The sequence below is a fragment of the Anomaloglossus baeobatrachus genome, unplaced genomic scaffold, assembly GCF_048569485.1.
Source record: "Anomaloglossus baeobatrachus isolate aAnoBae1 unplaced genomic scaffold, aAnoBae1.hap1 Scaffold_4323, whole genome shotgun sequence".
Taxonomy (NCBI): domain Eukaryota; kingdom Metazoa; phylum Chordata; class Amphibia; order Anura; family Aromobatidae; genus Anomaloglossus; species Anomaloglossus baeobatrachus.
The window spans coordinates 17501-38590 of NW_027443659.1; the positions used below are offsets into that span (position 1 = coordinate 17501).

General features: G+C 47.7%; 1 protein-coding gene across 1 annotated transcript in view; it reads left to right on the forward strand.

Moving 5' to 3' along the window:
• The window catches only part of LOC142279439 (AP-1 complex subunit beta-1-like), a gene marked incomplete at both ends in the record, with an annotated part of 25987 nt that extends 11668 nt beyond the window's left edge, over positions 1-14319 (forward strand). Inside the window, one exon of the mRNA XM_075332688.1 lies at positions 14278-14319. Coding sequence (XP_075188803.1) covers positions 14278-14319 — 42 coding nt within the window. The remainder of the gene's footprint in view (positions 1-14277) is intronic.
• Positions 14320-21090: the final 6771 nt, after the last annotated feature.

Consider the following 21090-nt stretch of genomic DNA (forward strand, 5'->3'; position numbering starts at 1 on the left):
CCAGCATCAGCCTCTCTCATCCCAGCCTCCCCCAGCATCAGCCTCCCCCAGCATCAGCCTCTCCCCTCCCAGCCTCCCCCAACATCAGCCTCCCCCAGCATCAGCCTCTCTCATCCCAGCCATCCCCAGCATCAGCCTCCCCCAGCATCAGCCTCTCTCCTTCCAGCCTCTCTCCTCCCAGCCTCCCCCAGCATCAGCCTCCCCCTCCCAGCCTCCCCCAGCATCAGCCTCCCCCAGCATCAGCCTCTCTCCTTCCAGCCTCCCCCAGCATCAGCCTCCCCCTCCCAGCCTCCCCCAGCATCAGCCTCCCCCAGCATCAGCCTCTCTCCTTCCAGCCTCCCCCAGCATCAGCCTCTCCCCTCCCAGCCTCCCCCAACATCAGCCTCCCCCAGCATCAGCCTCTCTCATCCCAGCCATCCCCAGCATCAGCCTCCCCCAGCATCAGCCTCTCTCCTTCCAGCCTCTCTCCTCCCAGCCTCCCCCAGCATCAGCCTCCCCCTCCCAGCCTCCCCCAGCATCAGCCTCCCCCAGCATCAGCCTCTCTCCTTCCAGCCTCCCCCAGCATCAGCCTCCCCCTCCCAGCCTCCCCCAGCATCAGCCTCCCCCAGCATCAGCCTCTCTCCTTCCAGCCTCCCCCAGCATCAGCCTCCCCCAGCATCAGCCTCTCTCCTTCCAGCCTCCCCCAGCATCAGCCTCCCCCAGCATCAGCCTCTCTCATCCCAGCCTCCCCCAGCATCAGCCTCCCCCAGCATCAGCCTCTCCCCTCCCAGCCTCCCCCAACATCAGCCTCCCCCAGCATCAGCCTCTCTCATCCCAGCCATCCCCAGCATCAGCCTCCCCCAGCATCAGCCTCCCCCAGCATCAGCCTCCCCCAACATCAGCCTCCCCCAGCATCAGTCTCCCCCTCCCAGCCTTCCCCAGGATCAGCCTCTCTCCTCCCAGCCTCCTCCAGCACGCCGTGTTCCTGTGCCGACACTCACAGATCCGATCGCATACACTCACACACACACACACACACACACACACACACACACACACACACACACACACACACGATCGCATACACTCACACACACCCGATCGCATACACTCACACACACCCGATCGCATACACTCACACACACCCGATCGCATACACTCACACCCACCCGATCGCATACACTCACACCCACCCGATCGCATAAACTCACACCCACCCGATCGCATACACTCACACCCACCCGATCGCATACACTCACACACACCCGATCGCATACACTCACACACACCCGATCGCATACACTCACACACACCCGATCGCATACACTCACACACACACTGACGATATTGCACATACGCGCTCACACTCACAACATCCGGAGATACCACATGCTTCTGGCCATGTGATCCTCCGGCAGGTCCTGGAAGTTAACAGCACAGTATCGCGGCCGAGAAGCAAGCGATATCTCCGGATGCTGTGAGTGTGTGGATGCGATCTGATGTGTGTGTGTGAGGTGTGTGTGAGAGTGAGTGTGATCTGATGTGTGTGTGTGTGTGCGTTTGTGGATGTTCCGCCGCTGCAGGACCTTGATGCGCTGGTAACTATGCTACCATGGTTACCAGCGCATCACGTCCCCCACTCGCACGGGAGCCCACACCAGCATATGGCGGCAAACCCCAGCAATGCGAGGGTATGTGTCGGCTGGGTTGGCGGCGTACGCTGGTGTGGGCTCCCGGGGGTACAATACTCACCTGGGAGTCGTGTCTCCGTGTCAGTTTGGGGGATGCGTGCGGGGGGCGTGCGTGCATTGCGTGAGGGGGGCGGGGCGTGGCCGAGTTGCCAATACGTGCAGGGTGCCGGGGCGAGAGGCCAATCCGTGGGGGGGGCGGAGCCTGTGCGAGCGGCCGGCCAATCCGTGTGGGGGGGGCCAGGGCGAGCGACCAATCCGTGCGGGGGGGCGGGGCCATGGCGAGGCCAGCGGCCAATCCGCTTTGTGTCACCGTAAGGACACAATTTTGGAGCAAGACAGACAGACAGACAGAATAAGGCAATATATATATATTACAGACAGACAGACAGACGAGCCACAAATGCCAGAATGTGGTAGGTGGTTCTCAGGAATCCTGTCCTGTCTGATGACCACAGATTGTTGAGCTTCGCGCCAATGGCCTGGGTCTTGCAACTTAATTCTCTCCAACTCTACTGGAGTCACAGATTAGTTGGTAACATATGATCTGTGGTTACCTGCTCTTGCCGAGCATTGAAGATATTAGTCTAAGGCCTTGTGCGCACTAGGCGTTTTTGCTGCGTTTTTCACCGCGTTTTTGTGCTGAAAACGCAGTGACATTGCTTCCCCAGCAATGTCTATGGGTTTTCAGAAGTGCTGTCCGCACACAGCGTTTTTTTGTAGCTGCGTTTTTGTGGTGACCACAAAAATGCAGCATGTCAATTATTTCTGCGTTTTTCACTGCGTTTTTCACCTATTGAGTTCAATGAGATGTTCAACAACGCAATGAAAAACGCATATAGCTGCGTTTCTATGACTAAAAAAGCAGCTATAAACGCAAGGGGTGGGCAGTAAAGGGACATGTACAGGAAGAGGATTCCTTCTGTTGGTAAACACAGAAGCATGAATCCTGCCGGTACAGTCACCGCTGCGTCCACAACCCGCCCGGTGCCATGTCAGCTCCGTGCGGCGCCATGTCTGGGCGGGAGGTGGAGGCAGCGGCGAAAACAAAAGTGAACAGTAGAAAAAAAAAATGTCATATATACTCACCTGTCTGCAGACTCCCGGTGCCATGCCCGCTCCCATCTCCTCCCGGTACCGCCGCTCTGGCTGTGTGCAGTCTCCCCGGGGCATGTACGAAGCTTGCGGGACCTGGTGGTGGATCACCTGATGCAGTCACCTGATGCATCAGCTGATCGTAATTCTCGCGGTGTCGCCGGCTTTTTCACGCCCGGCTGGCTATCAGCTGATCCTGCCGTCAGGGGACTTCATCAGCTGATTACCGGCAGCTCCTGCAGCGATGGGACAGGATCAGACTCTCATCCGATCGCTGCAGGAGCTGCCGGTAATCAGCACAGACGTGAGTATTTTTTTTTTTTTTTGCACTGATGCTTCAGCTGATTGTGTAATCGGCTTTTATACAATCAGCTGATGTGTGATGTGATTCACGTCCTTTAACCTGACACATCATCTGATCGCTTTGCCTTCCAGCAAACCGATCAGATGATATTGGATCCGGATTGGACAGCGCGGGACCCTTGACCCAGGATTACTGCGGAGGGGGGTTCTTTATTTCAGTAAAGATGGAGTCACTAATTGTGTTGTGTTTTATTTCTAATAAAAAAAAAACACAACACAGAAAAATATTTTTATCATTACTAGAAATTCATGGTGGCCATGTCTAATATTGGCGTGACACCATGAATTTCGGGCTTAGGGCCAGCTGATAATATACAGCTAGCCCTAACTCCATTATTACCCAGTGAGCCACCCGGCATCAGGGCAGCTGGAAGAGTTGGATACAGCGCGAGAAGATGGCGCTTCTATGAAAGCGCCATTTTCTGGGGTGGCTGCGGACTGCAATTCGCAGGGGGGGTGCCCAGAAAGCATGGGCACTCTGCACTGTGGATTCCAATCCCCAGCTGCCTAGTTGTACCTGGCTGGACTCAAAAATTGGGCGAAGCCTATGTTATTTTTTTTTTTTAATTATTTCTTGAAATTCATGAAATAAAAAAAAAAAAAGGGCTTCCCTATATTTTTGATTCCCAGCCGGGTACAAATAGGCAGGTGGGGATTGGGGGCAGCCTGTACCTGCCTGCTGTACCTGGCTAGCATACAAAAATATAGCGAAGCCCATATCATTTTTTTTCTTTTTGGGCAAAAAACTCCTGCATACAGTCCTGGATGGAGGATGCTGAGCCTTGTAGTTCTGCAGCTGCTGTCTGCTCTCCTGCATACACTAGTTCTGCAGCTTTCTGTTCTCCTGCATACAGTGAACATTTTGAAGAAGGAAATGACATCAGACTTTTTTTTTTTTTTTTTTTTTCATCAACAATCTTTAATGGCATTGTGCACTGATTAAAAACGCAGTGAGCAAAAACGCAGCAAAAAACGCACCAAATCGCGGTAAAAACGCATGCGTTTTTGTCGCGTTTTTTAGCCGCGGGTGCGTTTTTTTGAGATAAAAACGCACATAAAAACGCCTAGTGCGCACATACCCTAATGGTATCAGTCCGTTAGATCATTGTTACCAGTGATCTGTAATACAGGGACATGCAGAGTACACCTTTTCTACATGCCTCCATTCTGCTCATGTCATTATTCACGTCACTGGGTTTCCTAGAAATAACTACCGTATTTTTAGCTTTATAAGACGCACCTGATTATAAGACGCACCCCCAAATTTGGTGAAGGAATAGAGAATTTTTTAATAAATGGGGTCCGTCTTATAATGCCAGTGTCCGTCTAACAAATCATATAGGGTATATGTCCCTCATAGCCCCCCCATCCTAAAATTAGCCCCCTTTAATATAAATTTGGCCACCTTATATTGAATATAGCCCCCTTGTGCTGGCACACGTCCCCTGTGGCTGGCACACGTCCCCTGTGGCTGGCACACGTCCCCTGTGGCTGGCAAACGTCCCCTGTGGCTGGCACACTGCCCCTGTGGCTGGCACACTGCCCCCTGTGGCTGGCACATGGCCCCCTGTGGCTGGCACACGGCCCCCAGTGATGCCACATGTCCTCTATTGCTGGCACACGGCCCCCTGTGGCTGGCACACTGCCCCCTATTGCTGCTGCACATAGCCCCCTGTGGATCGCACACATCACCCTGTGTTAGATATCGCCCCCATGCTTCTGCTTTTAGTAAAATAAACTCTTTCCTTACCTTCTCCAGCACTGTCCTCCCTCGTGTCTCCCTCCGTGCGGTTGAGCTCCGGCCTCCTGCACTTCCTGGTTATCGGTGCCGGTCATGTGATCGGCACAGCAGAGCGATATCATCTCTGCGTGCCTGATCACAGCAGCAGGAGGGAGACCGGGGAGACACGCTGGAGGAGGTAAGTAAAGAGTTTTTTATTTTACTATGGGCAGCAGCATGGGGGCCATATCTAACACAGGGGGGCATGTGCGATCAAGGGGAGTACAGGCAGATATAATATGCGCCGCTCCCCCATCCCGTCACCGTGGTGCGGTTTCAGCACCATGGTTATGGACAGCGGCAGTGCATATTGTATGAGCGGGAGCAGGAGATCAAATGCTGCAGCCTTCACCAGCCTCTACCAGCCTCCCTCAGCCTCCAGCACCGCTTGAGCGGCCCCCACCTCCCCTGGACCCTGCAGTATATAATCCGTATATGTAGATTATAAGACGCACCCCCTACTTTCACCCAAAATTTGGGGGAACAAAAGTGCATCTTATAAAGCAAAAAATACGGTAATATAGCAGTGATAATTTTTTTTTTTTTTTTTTGGGAATAAGGTAAGAAGTTATTGATCTCTGTGGATCCCTGATTGCTGCACAGTGCTGTCTTGAATAGGGCAGCGTGCATTCATCCATTCTTTATGGGACTGCCGTGGACTGTATCCCTCTGCTATTTCCTACAGTCCATTGAGCGAGACCCCTTTTTGTATGGTTCCTGACCCCCATTCTCAGCAGTCAGATCCTTATTTGTTAGTAAGTTATCCCTTATCTTCACAGTGATCAGGAATAATTAATTCTTGGAGAAAGTAAGTAGCAGCTGAGTGGTTTGGGTTTTTTTGTGTGCAATATCTGTGTTAAGTCGTCATTTTAAAGTGAAGCTTGCTTTGGAGCAATTATATTTTCATATCTCTAATGTATGGTATATTTTTCTAGCATTGTTCTGTTTACAAATAACCGTAAACTCAAATTCTCCATTCTTTGTGCTGACCTTGCACTGACCTCTACTCTGTTTCTTTGCAGAGATTGCTGTAAGATGCTTTTGTGGTTGTTACCGCACATATTCATTCCTTTCCTATACTTGCTGTAGTCTCTGACTTGTGTTAGACAATAGGTGTATCTTCACTATACACTGTCACTTCACTGCCAGCATCATTCATCCAGATTGAAATATGTGAAGCGCATATGCTTGACTTTTAGGTTGTTAGCTGCCGCAGAGGATATGTGATTCACATAGAGGTTCAGGGCGCTGACGCAGCTTCTAGGCTCCCATCCCAGAAAGAGGGAACATTAAGACAGCTTGTGCTGAAAGGGCAACTGAATTGAGCTTTTAAAGTACAGTCAAAAACACTATGAAGAACTTTTCTAGGAAATTTACAAAGTACATTCAGCCTTCATTGGGCATATGTAATGTTTAATTTGCCCACTAATAATTTCATTTATTAGTTTTGAAGAACTCATTGTTTCACATATTACAAGTGTACTTGAAAACCTTGCCCCCTGCCTTAATTAGTGGAAAAGCCAGCAGGTTGCCCCTGTACCCTATGCTTTAGCTGTGGAACCCTTCTTTTGACCGTTAAAAAAAGATGAAAAGTTTTACATCTGGAAATGCTTTTTGGAAATGTTTCTCTATGCTTAAGATCAGTAACTATATGTTGTTATTGGTAATTGTATCCCATATATTCTAGATCTTTTCCAAAACTGTCAGTCTCTATTACCTGATAAAGAAGTAATGGTTTCTTAAAGGGTACAGGATTATTTTCATATAAATCTTGCGCCTATAATTTTATTGTTTGAGAACAAATGTTAAAGACTACGTCTGAGGCTGTAACATTGATGACCTATCTAATATATAAAGCTGTGTGTGTGTGTCCGGGATTGGCATCTGCACCGTCTCAGCTACAGCCACAAAATTTTGCACACTCACACTTCTGGACCCCGAGAGCGTCATAGGCTATGTTTAGAGGGGAAATTTTAACCCCGCGCTTTACAGTTATTCGCCAAAAAACCTGCCTCCATTAAAGCGAATGGAGCTGGAGCCACAGTGCAGCCAGAACTTCAGAAGAGTGCGCAGCCACGCCCTTATATGGAATGTTGGCTTGTCACAATGCAGCCAGGGAAAGAGACAGACACAAAGAGACAGGGAAAGAGACAGACAAGGAAAGAGAGAGACAGGTTAAGAGACAGACACAGACAGGTAAAGAGACAGACACAGACAAAGAGACACACAGGGAAACAGACAGACAGGGAAAGAGAGGGAAAGACACAGACAGGGTAAGAGACAGACAAAGACAGGTAAAGAGACAGACACAGGGAAAGAGGGAAAGAGACAGACAGGGAAAGAGACAGACAGGGAAAGAGACAGACAGGGAAAGAGACAGACAGGGAAAGAGACAGACAGGGAAAGAGACAGACAGGGAAAGAGACAGACAGGGAAAGAGACAGACAGGGAAAGAGACAGACAGGGAAAGAGACAGACAGGGAAAGAGACAGACAGGGAAAGAGACAGACAGGGAAAGAGACAGACAGGGAAAGAGACAGACAGGGAAAGAGATGGAGAGAGAGACAGAGAGATATATACAGAGGGGGAGATAGACATTATATTTACATTTATATCTATTAGTTTTTTTGTTTTTTGTGTGCAGAATACATTTTTGTTAATACATTCTATTTTGGTAACAGCAGTTATTAACCCGTGCGAAGCCGGGTAGTACAGCTAGTCCTTACTATAGGTCATTAATGTCAGATTGCTGGCTGCCACACCTGGCACCCCCGCCGATCAGCTGTCACTAGTGTCACCGCCGGAACAACTCTGTTATGGTCCCGATGTGCACAACTCTGACGACGGAATAGTGGCCACGGCCTACTACTGCACATCCACTCTATTGATTCGAATGTGGGGCAGATATGCAGTACCCAGTCATGGCCACTATAAAGTTAGTGGAGATGTACTGTGCGGCTCCAGAACTGAGTAGTTCTGGGCAGCGGTGGCAGTGGCATCGGGAACAGCTGAGCGGTTGGGTGTTGCACCACCACTGATCAGTCGTTGATGACCTATTCTAAGAAATAACTGGGAATAGCCAATTTATTTCAACACATGGGTTAGTGACAGGATTCTGTGACAATTACTAATATACAGTATATCACAATAGAGAGTACACCCCTTCACATATTTGTAAATATTTTTATATTTTTTTCATGGGAGAACACTTAATATATGACACTTTGATACAATGTAAAGTAGTCAGTGTACAGCTTGTATAACCGTGTAAATTTGGGGTGCCCTCTAAATAACCCAGCACACAGCCATTAATGTCAAAACCACTGGTAACAAAAGTGAGTACACCCCTAAGTGAAAATGGCCAAGTTAGACAAAGTATTTTGCTTTGGAATTTATGAAATCTTATCCACACAGAGGAGAAAATCTACAACGTAAACTGAGTAGTGACGCAAAAACTACAGTCGAAATGTCTTGTGTGAACGTTCCATAAAAAAAAAAAATTCCTTTTAAAAACCCCACTTTTGTGTTGATTTGGAAGCATTCTTTCCTATAAGAGCACTAGATCTTCAAGGCTGACTCCAGCATGGTTTTCTTTTTTAATTTCACCATTGGTTAGCTATAAGTAATGTATCATCAGTGTGTGCGTTAAAATACTTACCGATTGCTGTCTTCTCCAGTTTCCAGCTCTGCTTCGGTCTCTCCTGCATCACGTATCCGACTGTTACTTCTTTTCTTAAAGGGAACCTGTCACCAGATTTTTCCCTATTAAACCGAAAATATCACCTTCTGCAGCTCCTGGGGTGCATTCTATGAAGGTGCACCTTGTTGCTGGCCTCCTTTTCAGACCTCCAAAACAACTTTACAAAAATATTACCTTTTCGTATGCAAATGAGTTTGGTTGGCCAGATGGGTGGGCTCTATTTCGCCTTCTGTCCCCCCTCCTGCCGCTGTTCGCCATCCCCCAGTCTTGATTTGCATGGATAACGACGTCCCCATCATTCTCCACGCTGATGCCAAAGTCTCGCTCAGAGGCCACTATCGCGGGCCTGAGCAGAAACTATCCCTTTCGCTTGCCAGTGATGTATTTGCGCAGGCTCAAGACTATGGGCTGGTACTAGGTTGACGCTGGTGAGGTCATGCACAGCGCCTGCTCAGGCCCGCGATAATGGCCTCTGCTAACTGCGCCTGCGCGAGACTTCGGCATCAGCGTGAAGAGTGATGGGGCCATCGTCATCCATGCAAATCAAGACTTGGGGACGAACAGCGGCAGGAGGGGGGACAGGAGGCAAAATAGAGCCCGCCCATCTGGCTAACCAAACTCATTTGCATACAAAAAGGTAATATTTTATAAAGTTGTTTTGGAGGTCTAAACAGGGGGCCAGCAACAAGGTGCACCTTCTTAGAATACAGCCCAGGAGCTGCAGTAGGTGGTATTTTTGGTTTAATAGGGAAAAATCTGGTGACAGGTTCCCTTGAACCTCTTCACGACACATGACATACTGGGTACGTGATGGATCGTGTCAAGGTAATCACCACCGGCTGCTGCGGTGAGCCGGTAGTGAGTCCCGCAAATGTCAGCTGATTTGAACAGTTGGCATGAGCGGCTTTCAGGTGCGGGTGGATCCACAATCCAGTCTCGCCTGTTAACCTCTTAGATCATGCTGTGAATAAAATATCCCAACAACCATTGTGCAATCGCACTTTTCTTTGCAAATTTTCCACACTTGGGATTTTTTTCCCGTTAAACAGTACACCTATATGGTAAAACTCATGGTTTCACTTAAAAGTACAACTCGTCCCGAAAAAATAAGCCCTGATATGGCAAGATTAACAGGAAAAATAAAGTTACGGCTGCTGGAAGAAAGGGAGCAAAAAAACCCTGAAAATTGCCCGGGGGTGAAAAAATTAATGTAAGTCTTCTAGCCTCGAATCTCATAGACTCAAATTGAGAAAGTGACTTCCGGTCACACAGACATTTTCTGCAGGCCGGCTGGTCACGGCTACCATAAGATGGTCCAGGAGATGACCTGAGCTGCGCTGCAAACTGCTGAAGACAACAACTGTTAAGTATTTTATTGCACACACAGTACATGCATTACTGATGGGTAACAAATCGTAAAATAACATGAGAAAGCGCTGGAGTGGGACATTAACTATATGTATATACGGTGGTAATGGTGAACATTAATATTTCAGTCTGGTAAATCTAACTAAATGCTAAATTCCACAGTCATGCAATTTGTGTCATAATAAAATGTCAGTGTAGCTGCCACTGTGGGAGATTTATTAATACGCGCACATTATGAAGAGTGCGCTGGTCTTTCCTCCTGTGGAGCGGGCAGCAGATTAATGAACAGGACTCGTGCCTTGTTCCTGAACATGCCACCTGGCATTGTGGCTGCTTTCACACATCCGGTTTTAGCAGTGCGGCTAAATCCGGCTCTAAAACCTATGCAACGGATGCGGCGAAAAAAACGCATTCTTTGCATGTTTTTACATGCGGCCCGTCCGGTTTTTGCCGGTTGCGGCACGCTACTGAGCAGGCGCAGTGCAAAAAACCGCATGCGGCGTCCGGATGCGTTTTTTGCCACATCGTACCGCATTTGGCGTCCATAGGCATGCATTGGAAAAAGCGCCACATCGGCCAGATGCGGTGCGATGCGGGTTTTTTCGCCGGACAAAAAAACGTGCCAGGCAGCGTTCCATCCGGCCGCCATATGGGCTAAATATGCCGCATCCGGCAAAAACCGGACCGAACGCAAGGCCATGCGGCACAATCCGGCACTAATGAAAGTCTATGCGGAAAAAAATGCAACCGGCGGCAAAACAAACCGGTTGCGGTTTTTCTGCAAAGAGCCGGATTGTGCCGCACAGCAAAAACCGGATGTGTGAAAGCAGCCTTACCTGACACTTTTCTAGTGTCAAAAAGTGTCAGAAGATTTTCTTAAAAGTAATACAGGAGTCTCCCGACACATTCATGTGAGCTGGATAAAGGGGTCAAGCTTTTAAAAATACATTATATTCCCCCCAACTCCATACTTGTTTAATGTATTTTATTCTCTGAAAGCTGAGAACAGTGGGGCACACTTATCACTATAATTCATCCAATGTACTCCTGTCAACAAGAGAACCTGTCAACAAGCTCATGCATGGCAAAATAAAGGGATGGCTGTAATGGCACGGTTATACTGATTTAATACATACATTCTGGGGAAAAAATCGGCAGCCTATTATTTATTTATTTGTAAATAGTGGTCTCCGTGCTTTGGGGTGAGACAGTGGAAAGGGTGTTCTGCTCTGCCACATCCCCTCCACTGCCTCTGGTGTCTACTCTTCCTTATTTAAATTTTGCGCTGGAGCCGTCTCAGGCGCAGGCGGCACTTGCGCAGACTGATATCGCAGTGGGCTACAGTAATATGTTGTCACTTGCGGAGCATGCACACATTGAGATTTTGGCACATCATTGAGCAGAGATTTAAATCTGCGCATGCAAAGGCACCATTTCTGTGAAGGCTGTCAAGAGTAGAGTTGATCGAATCCACCAAAATCCAGGACCACTGCCAGATTGGAAAAAAAAAATCCGGATCCGCTCCGGATTCCGGTGCCCATATAAGTCTATGGGGACCAGAATCCGGAGATTAAAAACGTTTGTGGAGGGGATAGGGGGGAAGGAGCGCGCACGCGCGGTGTACTCACCCAGGCTGTATCATGGCAGCAAACTTCTTCCGGGTCACGCTTTTCGTTTCCGATGCCGACAATTCAATGTTCACAGTTTTGCCCGCCCACCGGCAGGTGTAATTGGTTGCAGTTAGACGCGCCCCCACCCTGAGTGGCAGCGTGTCAGCTGACTGCAACCAATCACAGGCTGCAGGACGGCCGGTGGGCGGGGAAAGCAGTGTGTCTGTGTGTCAGTATGGTGAATGTGCAGGTGTTTCAGAAACACATGCACGTTCCTGTCAGAAGTGTGTGGCTGTGCTGCGATGTCAGACTCTGCACGGCCTGCTGCTCTCTGAACATGAGCGTGCATGTACCTAGAAACACATGCACGTTCCTGTTAGAAGTGTGCGCGGCTGTGTCAGTGATGCTTTTTTTTTAATTTTTTTATTTTGTTTTTTATTAAATAAATTAAAAAAAAAAAAGACGTGTATCCCCCCTAATTTTCATCCCCAGCCAAGATAAAGCTGGCTGGGGGCTGGTATTCTTAGCCCGCAGTTGCCCGGTATTGCCGCATCGATTAGATATGACAATCCCGGTGCTTTACTGGCTCTTCTCGACTGCCCTGGTGCGGAGGCTATCGGGGTAATAAGGGGTTAATAGCAGTGCACAGCTGATACTAAACTCTAGGTTAGTGTGATAGCACAGGCGTCTGAGATACCTGAATCACACTAACCTATAAGTGAAAGTAAATAAACACAGAGAAAAATCCTTTTTTTTGGAATAAAGTTCAAAACACACACCCTCCTTCACCTCTCTATTAACCCCAAACACCCTGTAGGTCCGGCGTAATTCACACGAGTCCCACGCCGCTTCAGCTCTGCTACATAGCCAGCGGCCATAGAGCACGACCTGTGGCTGTGCAGACGATGACTGAGCCGCAATGACTGCACGGCAGGCAGATATTGTCACAGGCTGGGGGCGCATCTACCTGCAACCAATCACAGACGAGAAGACGGCCGGTGGGTGGGGAAAACACAAAGCTGTGTGTATACAATGCATAGTACAGAAAGTGAATGCATGACCCGGAAGCAGTGTGCTGCCATGACACTGGGTCTTGGTAAGAATGAAACGCTGTTTTATTCCTGTTTTTATTTCTTTTTCAATTATTTTCCCCAGTGCCAGATCCAGATCGTGCACCCGGAATCCAGGATCCGGGTCCGGCACTCGGGCATCTTTGAAACCGTGCGGATCCGGACTTTTACAGTTCGGATCCGCTCAGCCCTAGTCAAGAGATCAATCTGCGCAAAATTTAAGTAATGCAGAGGATAAAAATACCAGGTGCTTCGGAGGGGCAGTGGCAGAGCATAACACCATCCCACAGTCCAACCCCACACAGTCCCACATTACAGTCTCACCCCCAAGGACCAAAACATTTGATGATGACTTAAAACAAACAGGCTGAGCTCTTTACAAAATGTATTTATTAAATCAGTTTAACAGCGCCATTATAGCCATACCTTTAGTTTAATATCTATAACCCTGATGACCGGTTCTCTTTAACCTGTCAAATAGTATAGATAAATCTATAACCCTGATGACCGGTTCTCTTTAACCTGTCAAATAGTATAGAGAAAGAGAAGCTGAGCATAATAATAAGTTTAGCTTGTATTTTATTCAGCTCCCTGGTGTTTGTTTGCATGAGTCCATTGGGCGGTCCTAGTAGTGATTGACAGTTATCTCTGCGTACACAGTCCTACATGGAAGACTCAGTCACAGAGTAGGACCGTTCACTGGATTTCTATGAATACAGACATCAGGGATTTCAATGAATCAAATACAGGGTTTACTTAAATCTTTCACATAAAAATGTATATCAATCTGATGAGCTCCTCCTGCCTTTAGCTTGCAGATGAAATAACATTTCCATATGGCAACTTCCCTTCAAAGGGAATCTGTCACCAGGTTTCTACTACCCCCATCTGAGAGCAGCATAATGTGAGTGGAGAACCTTATTATAGTGATATAGCCGCCTGCTGTCATTTTGATAATACCTTTTGTTTTATCTGATGAAAAATACTGAGTATAACCCCAGGCCATACCACTGATTGGCAGCATTCTGCCCATGTACAGAGTACGCAGCTGAAAATCAGTGGTGGGGGGCGGGGTTAGACAGAGATCATGAATATGCTTGAATATCTGGCAGCAGGTTTACTTGTCCGCTAGTGGTCTCCTACTGATAAAACTGTGATTTTACCAAAACTACACTAAGCTGCCCAGTAAGTGACACATGTCTGTAATCAGGGTCTCTGCTTCTACATTATGTTGCTCTCAGATGGTGATAGTAAAAAGAAAAGACTGCATGCACCATATTACAACATGCCATTTATAAACATAAACATGAACTATACAAATGGGTGGACTATTAAAGTTGGAGCAATATTGTGTGATGTGACACAGATGTTTTCTTTCTTGTTCTCTGGGTAAGGAGGCCAGAATGACCTGTAAATTGCTACCTTGTGTGTACATCCTTGTTGACAGCTAGTGCTTTTTCTGCACTAAACATAGTCCAGATGGCATTTTCAGATTAGTGTTATATATGTTCAGTTCTTTTGAATGGGTTTTTCTAAATAGACCTGCCATGAAATCCATCGTTACTTTTATTGTTTCTGGATTACAATCCCTGCTGGAACTGTAACATTACTGTTTCTCTTACAGTTGGGTAGCGATCTTGGAGGTGGAATTGGAGGAAGCCCAGCGGTAAGATCATGGGGTTTTTTTTGGGGGGGGTTTTTTTAGTAGTAACCGCACCGACCCATTGTGACTCCATAAGAATGTTAGAATTGTAATTTTATTTAGGGCTTTCATAGAATGGCACACAGGACCCATATGTGACATTGTCCAGATTCCTTTTCTACTGGAAGAACACATGATGGCATAGCGGGGCTCAGCTGTAACTGATAAATGGTGACTGCAGGGAAATGGCTTATTTCAGATGTGCTCGTTTCCCAATACGTAGCTTTCCATCTTGTATTCTAATGACATGAAACAGTAAAAAAAACAAGACCTGCTGTCCCAAAAAAATAGAAAAACTTGTGATGTTCATCCACTAGGTTTAAATACATTTTCTTCTGGCAATTCCTTGAGGAATAGTAGGGAAATTTACATTATCAGGTTATCACCTTAATTTTTAAACGTATTTTTTAAAAAATCACTTTCCCTGTACTAGTTTTGTAGAATTTCCTCCTCCCAGTCTCTTATTTAACCCCTTCACGACCGCGGGCCGTAAAATTACGTCCTATTTTAACGTGACTTAACGACCAGGGACGTAATTTTACGGCCTAAACTTCATTTGATTGCCGTGGCCATAGCAACGGCTTTCAAATGATGTCCCCTGCTGTTTCTTACAGCAGGGGACCTTTGCTTGACCCCAGGGGGGGCGGCATCGCCACCCCCTATCGACGATCGATGTGATTGGCTGTTCAAATCTGAACCGCCAACCACATCGATCGCACTAATTTCGGCAAAAATAATGCCCGAATTAGTGCGATACTGTGAGATCCAGCTATGAGATGCCGCAGCTGCTGCAGCATATCATAGGTGGACCTCAAACATGTCGCCCCCAGCCCCTGTAGCACTGATTGGAGCGATCGTGCTATGACGCGCAATCGCTCCAATCAGTGTGCAGTGGGGCGGTCTGATCTGCCGGTGGCCGCCCTCCCCAGGCCTGTGCTGGCCTGCGAGCCCTCCCCCAACATGTTTGCAGCGTGCAGTGGCTGGTACTTGTGGTACCACGCCACCGCTGCTGCCGCCGCCGCCGATGTCACCGCCGCTCCGGCTCCACGTGAGTATTGCGCGCTTCCCGTGATGGCCCCTGCATGCTCCCTGATGTGCCGCCCTGCTGCGATCTGCCCCCTGCTGCGATCTGCCCCCTGCTATGTGCTTCCCTGCTGTGATCTGCCCCCTGCCATGTGCTTCTCTGCCGCGATCTGCCCCCTGCCAATGTGCTTCCCTGTTGCGATCTGCGATCTGCTGCACGTGAGTACTGTGCTCACTTTGCAGCCCGTGCGCGCTCCCGTGGTGCCCCTGCGCGCTGCCGTGATAGCCCCCCCCGCGATCTGCTCCCCCCAACCCCTCCCCCCCCCCCCCGACATCCCGATCTGCTCCCCCCGCGATCTGACTGCCTCCCCCATTATCTCTATTCTGCTTCTGCAGCTCCCTCTCCGGTCTCCCCCTCTGCTCTCCCCCCCCTCTGCTCTCAACCCCCCCTCTGCTCCCCACCCTCTGCTCTCAACCCCCCCCCTCTGCTCTCACCCCCCCCCTCTCCCCCTCTGCTCTCCCCCTCTGCTCTCCCCCGACGTCCTCTTACCTGTCTTCACCGGCCTGATCACATCTGCGTCCATCGCTGGGTCCTTCCTGGGCATTCTGCTGATCTGCCTGCTGTTCCTGTAAAGCTGTCCATCTCTCTGCCATCTGTTCCTCTGCAGCTCTTCTGGTCAGTGATCCTCCTGCTAGTCCTCTGGGTACTGTGAGTATAACTTTTTTTTTTTTTCCGTATCCCCTGTCCATTTTTACACCTCATCCGTCCGTGCGTCCCGCCAAGCGCTGATCAGGGATGCAGATAACGGATCGGCATCCCTGCTCAATTTTTGGCGTGACTTTTTTTTCCGTATCCCCGACGCTTTTTGTATCGCATCCGTCCGTGCGTCCCGCCGAGCGCTGATCAGGGATGCAGATAACGGATCTGCATCCGTGGTCAGTTTTTGGCGTGACTTTTTTCCGTATTCACGACGCTTTTTGTATCGCATCCGTCCGTGCGTCCCGCCGAGCGCTGATCAGGGATGCAGATAACGGATCTGCATCCGTGGTCAGTTTTTGGCGTGACTTTGTTCCGTATTCACGACGCTTTTTGTATCGCATCCGTCCGTGCGTCCCGCCGAGCGCTGATTAGGGATGGAGATAACGGATCGGCATCCCTGCTCAATTTTTGGCGTAACTTTTTTCCGTATTTGCGACGCTTTTTGTATCGCATCCGTCCGTGCATCCCGCCAAGCACTGATCAGGGATGCACATAACGTATCTGCATCCATGGTCAATTTTTGGCGTGACTTTTTTTTTTACGTATCCCCGACGCTTTTTTTTATCGCATCCGACCGTGCGTCCTGCAGCGGCCGATCAGTGCACTGCGTCTGTGCGTTTGAAAAGTCAAATGGCGCTCCTTCTCTTCTGAGCCCCGCCATGCGCTCAAACAATTACTTTCCACCACATATGAGGTATCTGCGTACTCAGGAGAAAATGCACAATACGTTTTATGGTGCATTTTTTCCTGTTACCCTTGTGAAAAAAAAAGCTACCTAGTTGAAGCAACCGTTTTGTGGTAAAAAATTTTTTTTTTCTTTTCACGGGTCAACGCTATAAACTTCTGTGAAGCCCCCAGGTGTTCAAAGTGCTCACCAAACATCTAGAACAATTATTTGAGGGCTCTAGTTTCCAAAATGGGGTCACTTGTGGGGGATCTCCACTGTTTAGGCACCTCAGGGGGTCTTCAAACCCGACATGGCGTCCGCTAACAGGTGCAGCTAATTTTGCGTTCAAAAATTCAAATGGCGCTCCTTCCCTTCCGAGCTCTGCCGTGCGCCCAAACAATTGATGTTTACCACATATGGGGTATCGGCGTACTCAGGAGAACATGCACAATAAATTGTATGGTGCACTTTCTCTTTTCTCCCTTGTAAAAATGAAAATTTTATGGCTAAAGTAACATTTTTGTGTTAAGTAAAATTTTCATTTTTTCCTTCCACATTGCTTTGGTTCCTGTGAAGCACCTAAAGGGTTAATACACTTATTGGATGTGGTTTTGAGCAGTGTGAGGGGTGTAGTTTTTAGAATGGGGTCACTTTTGGGTATTTTCTGTCACCTAGGCCTCTCAAAGTCACCTCAAATGTGATGTGGTCCCTAAAAAAAATTATTTTGTAAATTTTGTTGGAAAAATGAGAATTTGCTGATGACCTTTGACCCCTTCTAACTTCCTAACGGAAAAAAAAATTGTTTCGAAAATTGCGCTGATGTAAAGTTGACAAGTGGGAAATGTTATTTAGTAACTATTTTGTGTGACATATCTCTCAGATTTATGGGCATAAATTTTCAAAGTTTGAAAATTGCGAAATTTTCAAAATTTTCGCCAAATTTCCTAAATTTTCACAAATAAACGCAAAAAATATCGGCCTAAATTTACCACTGACATGAAGTACAATATGTCACGAAAAAACAATCTCAGAATCGCCAGGATCCGTTGAAGCGTTCCAGAGTTATAACCTGTCAAAGTGACACTGGTCAGAATTGCAAAAAATGGCCCGGTCATTAGGGTGTTTTAGTGGCCGGGGGTGAAGGGGTTAAACAGATGGACCTCCTTCAGACGTCTTGATTTTCTTCCAGTTGTGCCTTTTAACCACTAATATATGCCACAATAGCCTCAGCAATAAAGAAGAAACAGTGTGAGATACACAAGGCTGTGTTTGCTGTTTATTAAAGGAGCGGTCCGGTTAAGATAAGTTATTTATCCATAGGATAGCTGATAACTTGCTGGTCAGGACCCACAGCAATCAGCAGATCAGGAAACTCTTAGGCTATGTGCCCACGCTACAGGATTTACCGCGGATTTACCGCGGATTTTGCCGCGGATTTACCGAAAATCTGCAGCAGCAGCACTTCCAAGCCATTTCAATGGCATTTTGGAAATGCTGTGCCCATGCTGCGGATTTGCCGCGGATTTTGATCCGGAAAAGTCTGCAGCATGTCAATTGTTTGGTGCAGATTTGGTGCGGATTTTTGGCTTTGAATGGGGAAAAAAAAAAAAAAAAAATCCGCGGTAAATCCGCGAGTGCGGATTTGCCGCGAAAGTCGCGGATTTTCAGGCAAAAAAGTCCGCAGGGACATTCTAGCGTGGGCACATAGCCTAAGGCTATGTTCACACACTGCGTTTTTTACCTGCGTTTTTACCCGCGTTTTTGCTGCAGAAATTTCTTGAGAAATTCTTGTAACCTTTCTGCAGACATTCCCCAGCAAAACCTATGGCAAAAAAAATTAGCTGTGTGCACACTGCGTTTTTTTCTTAAGAAAATTATTTCTGTAGATTTTCTTAAGAAAAAGAATGAGCATGTCACTTCTTTTCTGCAGCTAACTGCGTTATTTGCCATAGATAATGGCACAATAACGCAGGGAGCAACCAGCGGTAAAAACGCACCAAAAACGCAGGTGTGTTATTGGTGTGTTTTTTTAACGCAGGTGCGCTAATCCTTCACTCTCAAGAAATTCCTTAAAAAAAATCCTTTTTCTAGTGTGCACATAGCCTTAGGCTGCTTTCACACATCCGGTTTGTGCTGAGCGGCACAATCCGGCTCAAAACCTATGCAACGGATGCGGCGAAAAAAACTGATCCGTTGCATACGTTTTTCCATGCGGCCCGTCCGTTTTTTGACGGATGCGGCTTGATACTGAGCATGCGCAGTGTAAAAAAAACGCATCCGGCGGCCGGATGCGGTTTTTGCCACAAGACACCGCATCTGGCGTCCATAGGCTTGCATTGTGAATCGCGCCGGATCCGTCGCGATGCGTTTTTTTTCGCCGCACAAAAAAATGTGCCAGGCAACATTCCATCCGGCCGCCGCATGGGCTAAATATGCCGCATCCTGCAAAAAACGGACGCAACGCAAGGCCATGCGGCACAATACGACGCTAATGCAAGTCTATGCGGGGAAAAAACGCAACCGGCAGCAAAAAAAAAAAACTGTTGCCTTTTTTCTGGAGAGCGCCGTATTGTGCCGCACGGCAAAAACCGTATGTGTGAAAGCAGCCTTACCGCCACTCTGTTACTATAGTGCTTCCGGAAAAAGCCAACCGCAGAGCGCTGCAGACCAATAAGCAATGAATGAGGCACAGGTCGCACATGCCCACTGCTGCTCCAGTCTAAGGCCACATTCACACGGTCAGGATTTGGTCAGTACCTGTAAGGCAAAACCAGGAGTGTGTGAAAAATCCAGAAGTAGTACTGTGTTTCTATTCTACTTTTCCTCTGATTGTTCCACTGAGTTTGACATACAAATACTGATGTAAAAACTGACCAAATACTCAGCGTGTGGCCTAACAGGGATAAAAGTCCCCGATTTTGCTAATCTGGAAGGGGGTGTCCCATTGGTTGGATCCCCAACGATCAACAAGTTATCATCTGTTCTGCAAATAGTGTATAACCTCTCGTAACCGGATAACCCCTTTAAATGTAGTGTTTTTGTGTTATTTTAAAACCTATAATTATGGTCCCTATGGCTAAAGTTGTATTTTTTTCCCTTGTAATGTGGGAATTAGTTAATTCTTGCACGCTAATTTGTGCTTGCTCGTTATTTTGGTATCTAATGATATGTGTCTAAGTCAGGAAGTAGCGGCTGTTAATGTTTTCACTCTTCTCAATGAGGCTACAGCAGCATAGACTTTACTAAACTGCCAGATTGCCTGCGAAAACGATGCTCTCCCCCACAACAGATTTACAGAGTGGCGTTCCATATTCTGGGCTTAGAAGATTTAGGACTGACCTCAGTCTGCTGCAGGGCTGCCTAAGGCTATGAGCACACCTTGGGGAAATTTCTGCACCAAATCTGCATGTTCTGACAGGAAAAATGCTGCTGCAAAAACATAGGGGGGAGGGGGGGAGGTTAATGCAATTTTTAGTACTTTTTTTTCATTCTTTTTGATGGTGAAAATGCTGCCAAAGGAAAAATTCTTGAATGTGTGCACAACACTTCAGATTTCTCAAAGACTTTGCTGGCATCAGGATTTCCTTGCAAATATGTGAAAATCTTCAATAAAAAAATGCCGCAAAAAGACAACATGTGCACACATCCTAAGAAATGCAAATGATCTCACAGCTTAGGCTGCTTTCACACATCCGGTTTTAGCAGAGCCGGCCAATCCGGCTCTAAAACCTATGCAACGGATGCGGCGACAGTACCGCATCCTTTGCATACGTTTTTTACATGCGGCCCGTCCGGTTTTTGCCGCTTGCGGCAGGCTACTGAGCATGCGCAGTGGAAAAAAACCGCATGCGGCGGCCGGATGCGTTGTGTGCCGCAGGACGCCCCATGCGGCGGCCATAGGCATGCATTGCAAGTCGCGCCGCATCGGCCAGATGCTTCGCGATGCGTGTTTTTTTGCCGGACAACAAAACGTGCCAGGCAACATTCCATCCGGCTGCCGCATGCGGCAAAAACCGGACGGAACGCAAGCCCATGCGGCACAATACGGCTCTAATGTAAGTCTATGCAAAAAAAAACGCAACCGGCGGCAAAAAAAAACAGTTGCGTTTTTTTCTGCAAAGCGCCGGATTGTGCCGCACAGGAAAAAACGGAGGTGTGAAAGCAGCCTTACATCAGTCTGTAGCAACAAAACTCCAAACAACACGGTTAAGTTATGTTCACATGGAGTTTTTTTAATGAGTTTTAGGTGTCGGTACACGCCAAAAAAGCAGAAAAATTATGTACA